This window comes from Crocuta crocuta, unplaced genomic scaffold, assembly GCF_008692635.1.
Source record: "Crocuta crocuta isolate KB4526 unplaced genomic scaffold, BGI_CrCroc_1.0 scaffold138, whole genome shotgun sequence".
NCBI classification, from domain to species: Eukaryota; Metazoa; Chordata; class Mammalia; order Carnivora; family Hyaenidae; genus Crocuta; species Crocuta crocuta.
This window is the reverse complement of record NW_027532585.1, coordinates 5,076,552-5,083,343: the sequence shown is the minus strand read 5'-3', so window position 1 is coordinate 5,083,343 and position 6,792 is coordinate 5,076,552. Positions and strand designations below refer to the sequence as shown.

At 48.6% G+C, this 6,792-nt stretch overlaps 1 protein-coding gene across 8 annotated transcripts in view; it reads right to left on the bottom strand.

The window, feature by feature from the left end:
- Nucleotides 1–21: 21 nt before the first annotated feature.
- SPMIP5 (sperm microtubule inner protein 5) overlaps nt 22–6,792 on the bottom strand; it is a 10,707-nt gene continuing 3,936 nt past the window's right edge. For 3 of the 8 annotated variants that reach the window (XR_013338888.1, XR_013338883.1, XR_013338889.1), the window contains exons 3-9: nt 6,478–6,696; nt 4,734–4,920; nt 4,146–4,246; nt 3,817–4,024; nt 3,084–3,154; nt 2,890–2,979; nt 366–429 (exon numbers count right to left, since the gene is read on the bottom strand). Coding sequence is in view for 1 of the 8 variants with exons in the window: in XM_077779543.1 (XP_077635669.1) it covers nt 3,879–4,024; nt 4,146–4,246; nt 4,734–4,920; nt 6,478–6,696 (653 nt within the window). In the remaining 7 variants the exon portion in view is untranslated. Of the gene's footprint in view, nt 272–365; nt 430–2,889; nt 2,980–3,083; nt 3,155–3,666; nt 4,025–4,145; nt 4,247–4,733; nt 4,921–6,477; nt 6,697–6,792 lie in introns of those variants that run through there. The other 5 variants (XR_013338884.1, XR_013338885.1, XR_013338887.1 and 2 more) reach the window with 5 other exon arrangements.

Below are 6,792 nucleotides of genomic sequence, written 5' to 3'. Positions count from 1 at the left end.
TCAACATTCTGAACCACAGTATACTGGCTCTATCACATTATTACACTTCTGGGTGTCTCGTTTATACCCGTCTCTTTTCTTTCTGAATCGATCCGATGTTGACACCACGGCTCATTTAGCGGTGGTTTGTGTTACGGTGACGATGCTGCTGCAGAGGACGTGCCAGTGGGGCTTGAAGGTGAGGTGTGCAGACTCTGGCCTCGGCTGCCTGGGTTCAAGTTCTGGCTCTGCCATTTATCGTCTGTGTGACCCTGAGCAGCAGATGAATAAACTGCAAGAGGAAAAGGTTTATAATACTACTACTTAAATAAGCTATTCCAGGCAAAGGGCTTAGGAAGAGCCGGACATAAGGAGGGACATTAGCAGCCGCTTCTGTTTTTTATTATTGGCCAATCGTGCGTGTTCCGCCTGCCTCCTGGGGTAGAATCCCTGGAAGAAATGTACAGCAGTGGAGAACATTTTATTAGTGGCCAGGAGCCCGGGTTCTGAACCGTTTTCTATGAATAATTCGCTGTGTGGGCTCCAAGACATAACACCCCCACTCCCAGCCTATGTCAGCAACGGTCCCAGGCCCTTTTACCTCAATGGTAATTGACAATAACAATATTGACTGAGCACGTGTGGACCAGATTTACCCGCCTAATCTCTTCATCTTCATAACCAATCATGCTACTGAGTGAGCTGTTTTGTTGCCTTCATTTTACAAAGTAGGACTTTGAGGCTCAGAGAGGTTAAGGAAAGAACCCAGAGTCACACAGTCAGAAAAAAACAAAACAAAACAAAACAAAAGAGTTGAGCTATGCCTCCTGGCCACAGGCCTCATGGCTGTGCTGGAGCAAAGTCAAAGCTGTGATTGAGATCCTGTTTAGAGCCAGCCTGTCACCACTCTGGGATGGGGAGTGAGGCCAAGAAACCTGGCCACCCCCTCCCAGTACCTGGCCCCTGGGGGGATTCTCACACGGGGAGATAAAGAAGTGACCACAAAGGAGCACTTTAACGCTCAAGAAGCCAAACTCTCCCGACAAAAGGCCCCCCGTTGTTCCAAGCAACTGTGCAAACCCTCTCGCTCAGTTTCTTTAGTGTCTTCAGACCCAGGAAAATTTGTCTTATCAGGTAATGGAATTGTTTTTAGTGGCAAGAATGAGCTCATTACGGATGCAGCTTGTGCTAATTATGATAATTTGCTGTGCAGTAAAATCACCTCCCTACCTCCCCCCGACAGACAACGCTCCAGAAATTATAGGCTAGGGAGAAACAGCAAGGACAAAGATTAAGGAAAAGAATTGCAGTGCGGAACTGCTTCTACAAAAGGAGTTACAGATTTGCACATTGAACTTGGTGATCTGAATCACGAAGTTGGAGAAGAATTAGATACTATGAAACAATTCTTGATTGCCTTTATTCAAGTCTGTTACCTCTGTCACTGGGTTGTTTTTTGCTTTCATTTTACAGTCCAAGGCAATTTTTAAAGGTGGTATCAAATGAATTAGTCAGTGACTTAAATACTCTTGTCATGGATAAGATCAAAACGAGTGATCTTTGCAAGGAATCATTTCAATCCTGGCACCCCTTGATCTCACGGGCAAAGAGCTAAATAACCTTGAGTCCAGAGCAAACTCTGCAAATTCTGTGAGTTTGGCAACCAAAAAGATACCTCTTCGGTATCACTCATTTCTGAGTGCCGCAGAGGTGCGTCAGGCTGGGGCCACCTGCCCTAGGTAGGAGGCAGATCTATCTCCCATTTTCCTTTCTGGATGGTGGGGCCCCAGGGTTTTAAGAAAGTTGGAAAAAAATCTTATCTATATTCTCTTCCAGCCCTTTGAACAAGAGGCCAGGTACCTTCTACTGAGATGTGGCTTTTTTCCTCTACACATACAATCCCCAGAAGATTAAAACAGCTAAGATTTTTAAAAATAACATTTTTGTCCTGATTATGAAAACAATACCTGTTGGCTGTGAAACACGAGAAAGCATGCACACAAGAAAATAAAAATAACTAGTGGTATATCATCACCCAAATAACCATTGGAAGCATTATGGGTTAGTGTCCTCTCCACTCCCCCAACTGTTTTTTAAATAAAAAACAAGATTTGAGTGTGTGTGTGTGCGCGCGCGCGCGCGCGCATGGACGCGCGCACATGCATTTGTGTGTGTATACGTGGGGTCACTGTTATTATACAGTTTTATGGCCTGTTTTTCATGTCTTGTATTATAAATATTTGTCTATAACAATACTTTTCTATCACATTATTTTTTAATAATGGGATATACTGTAACCCTGAGTCTTATGAGGTTTGGGTTGTTGTTTTGTTTTATATGACAATCACCCTGTACACACATCCTTGGTTGTTTCCCTGGACTAGGAAAAATTTCTGCGCCAGGGCCCCTCTGGCTGGCCAGTGAAAGCTGTGAGTGTCTTTTCACAGTGCTTTAAAATGCAGAAAGTAAAATACATGAAATTATGTGAAATATGATCAAAACATTAAACAGGACAAATTTGTGAACTAACCATATGTTTCTTTATATATAGATTGAATAACAATATATAGAGGGTAGATATAGTAGCTTGAATAACTACATAATGATAAAGCAGTGATCAGCACTACCATTATTTTAAGCTGTTTGCAACAAATGTCAGATGATATGTACAGATCTGTGGCTTCCATTAGGATGAAGGGATAGGTGTGACTACAGCTTGTTGCATACATGAAGGGAATACTAAATCACACCTGGAGGCTCATAAAAACAAATATGTAACTTTTTTCTCATCAAAGCTCTTTATGCTCATCAGAGGTAAAGATCTGACCCCCGATTTCTGCCCGGGGAACCCTGGTGAAAATTCCCACCCGGGGCAGAGTACTGTGTCTTTTGGCTCTGCCTGTTTCTGACCTTTTGATGCCTCCTGGTCTCGCTGCTCCAGGAGCTGCATTTGATGCCTTCTGAGAGCCAGTGGCTGCCAAACGAGGTCAGAGAGAGTGCCTGTTCGTGGCAGCAGGAGGTAAGCCAGTGCTGTGGGTTGAACTGTGTCCCCGCAAAACGATACATCAAAGTCCTAACCCCCAGCACCCCAGACTATGACTTACTTGGAAATAGGCTCATTGTAGGTGTCCTTCAAGAAGACTGCTGTGTGAAGACACAGAGACGCAGAGGGACACTGTGTGACCATAAAGACAGAGATTATAGTTACGTACCAAGGAAGGCCAAGGATTGCCAGCAAACCACCAGGAGCTGGGAAGAGGCAAGGAAGGATTCTCCCTTAAGGCTGCAGAGGAAGCGTGGTCCTATTAACACCTTGAATTTGGATTTCTAGCTTCCAGAACTGGGAGGCAATAAACTTCTGTTGCCTCATGGTACCTGTCTGAGGTAGTGTTCCGGCAGCCCTAGGAGACAAATACTCTCGTGTCTGCCAGTCGGGGTCTCCTGGGGACTGGGATTTGAGACACTGGGGTTGGTGGGCATGGCATCTGTCCCACCAGTGGGAACTGCCATACTGGGACCCAAGATGGCTGATGGGGACTGATGGTTAGAGGGCTGGGCTAGGGCTTCAGGAAGAGTCTGATCCAGGTGCACACAGTTCCCTCAAGGTAAGGAAGAGATGGGCCTCTCTCCCTGGATTTTCTTAATGGCAGCATGACCTGCAACCCCCGTCCCCATGGAAACCTTCAGTGTGCTGAGAAGCATCCTCTTTATTCCCACACAACAACAAAAGGTCTTTGTCATTAATGACATCTTATGGCTGAACAGGGTGCAGGTGGCAGTCGAAAGGATTCTTAGGTTTTGAAAGTTCCCTAGTGCCTGTTGGGTGTGGGTCAGGACCTGGTTCTCATGTAAGAATGGTGAGCTTTTGAGTCTCCCCTCTCCTTGAGAGGCTGTCTGCATCAGCTTTCTGCATACTTTGCTGAGGACAGTGGCTCTAGATAAATCTTGCCGTTGTAGGACATATTTGATCTCTGGGCACAGCCACACGTCACTGGAGGTCTGGGGTCCTCGGTCAGGGGTCTTCCGTGGGCAGGATAGCTACCACCTGAAAGAGAAACCGTCCCAACTGGTTGCAGGCAGATGGCCCAGCTAAGCAGCGAGGCTCTTGCCAACATTTCATCCCCTTCTTAAAAGTACTGGGAAGGCAAGAAGGAGGACTCCCTTACCTGGGATAGAAACCTCCGGATATTTCGGCAGCAGCCCTTCGTGCTGCAAAACCTTTGGAGAAGGAGCAGAAGAAGGCTGTGTGGACCCGACTCCATATATTCTAAAGAACAAAAGTCATAGACTTACTCCTTTTTTTTTAATAATAAAAAGAAGAAATATAATCTCTGCAAGTCCTATGTGAGCAGAGCATGTTTCTTTCTAATCCTTACATTTATCCTAAAATGAAAGGATTATTGAATCTCCATTTTGCAGAAGGGAAAACCGAGGCCAAAGAGCTGCCCTACATGTCCACACCACATCCCTCCCTTGGTCCTTGTTGCTGCCAGGACATGTGGCCCTCCCAGCCTCTCCCCTACAAACTAGCCAAGACCACACGCAGGGCTTCTGAAGAATGCTGGGTGGGGTGAGGAGTGGAGGGGAGCTGCCCGCCTTGAAGGCCCCAGTTATAAACGAGACCCCCTCCATAAAATAAATCAAATGTTAAAGGACCCCTAGAGCTGGGGTGGGGCATCCGGGAACCTCCCACCCCAACATCTGCTCTTGCCCTGGTTCCTGTCGCCTGTGGCTACGCCGCAAGCCCGACTTACTCCTCATACGGCTTCAGGTGAGCCCTCCTGGCCTGCTCCCTGATGTCTAGGAAGTCTCTGTAGCAGTTTCTGGCCATGACGGTGTACCGTGTGGCGCAGCCCAATTCAGTGACCCTGGCCCTGGGGAGGTAGCCAGCCCAGCCAGGGATCGGGGGCTCCTGGAGAGGTTTCTTTATGTGTTTGCATTCTGTAAAGATACCGTGCTTCCTGAGGGCTTTGGGAAGCCACACAGCGAGCTGGCACCCCAGCAGCTACCCCGGCGAACCCCGAGGCCCCCAGATGCCCGAAGCGCAGCTCTCACGGCTTGGTTGATACTGTGTACCAGGGACCCTGGTAGGGGCTTTGCAAATACCGTCTCATTTCATTCTCTCACGAACTGTAAGAAGTCGACAGCATTATTACCTACACCTTACAGGGGGAGACACAGACCCTAAAGAAGTTAAGAGCGTTTTGGCCAAGGTCACGCGGCAAGGAAGTGGTAGGGCCAGGCTTCAAACCTGCGTCTGTCTGATTCTCTAGTTTTTTTTCTCTTCAACAGACCCTGCTCCTCTCTCAGGTTAATAAAAAAGCTTCTTTTGCAGTTTACATAAAGGAATCAGGAAAAGCAACCAGGTTAGAAGGGAGCACGTCAGGCTGAGCACCAGGAACCTGCCTTCAGGTCACAAACGACTCTGGCTGACTGACCCTGGGCAACTTCGCGTTTGTGAGATGAAAGAGAACGGCCCGCCTGCCTCTTCTGGCTGCTGTCAGAATAGAATTAGGCCACAGAGTTCCAGAACCTCAGAGCTGAACGCACCGCAGGGAGAATCTAGTCCATCCTTCCCTGCACTGGATGAAGGAACTGGAGTCCAGAGAAGGGAAGCAATGTATCTTACATCACTCAGCGAACAGTCACAGAACTGGGCTAAAGCCTAAACTCCAAAGGCAGATGCTCTTTGTTATGGCTTGGACAACTGGAAAGCACAAGCAACATGTGAGTCAGCCGCCCCACACAACCAGAGTAACAATAAGAAAGGCAATGCTGGAGTCCGTTACGTTTCCTCTAGGCTTTTAGACCTTAAAAATGGTCTAGGGCAAATCATCGCTGTGATTAGCATTACATAACCGCACCATCAGTTGTTTCCGTCTTCGTGGTTGTTCCTCCAGGCCAACCCCTTCCTACCCAGCTAGTACCTGCAAGAGCTGGGTTCGAACCGAGGTCTGATCTCAGACAAGGGTCTCCACCACCTCCGCAGACTCAATTCCCTCAGTGCTAAAATGGGAATAATAGGGGCGCCTGGGTGGCTCAGTCGGTTAAGCGCCCAACTTCAGCTCAGGTCATGATCTCACGGTTCGTGGGTTCGAGCCCCACATCAGGTTCTGTGCTGACAGCTTGGAGCCTGGAGCCTGCTTTGGATTCTGTGTCTCCCACTCTCTCTCTGCCTTCCTCTGCTCATGTTCTGTCTCTCTCAAAAATAAACATTAAAAATTTTTAAAAATAAAATAAAACGGGAATAGTATCATCAGAGTCATAGCACTGCCATTCATGAAATAATAGTGCCCCGCACAGAGAAGGCAACTAAAACTGAGAGGGTAGGTAAGGCCCGAACGTTCGTGGTGACTTGCCAGGGGTCTCAGTTCCCAGCACCTTCTTGCCTGACCAGGACCATGTCCCTCTCCCCCCCCNNCGTGGCGGCCCAGGGGCCCTGCCTGACCCTGCCCTTGTGCCCAGGGGGTGAGGGGGCTGGTTTCCAGGAGCCGGTACCCAAAGTCAGGGGGTGGTACTGCCGGCAGTACTGGTGCAGCGCCCGCAGGACCGTCTCTTCGGAGCAGATGGGTTTCAGTTTCCGGGCAGTGGCCACCGAGCACCGAAATTCCTCCAGCTGGTTTTTATATCGCTGTGTGATCTCCTGGAAGGTTCTCAAGCACTGGGACATGTCGTCCTTGCCGGTGGAGCCGTGGCAGCTAAGGTAGGGCACGAAGCCTGCAAGAGCCCACGAATCACAGCCTTCAGCAAGGCGATCAGAACCTGCAGAAACTCCCCAGAACCTCAGCCTCCTCCCCTCTCCCCGCCCCCCCC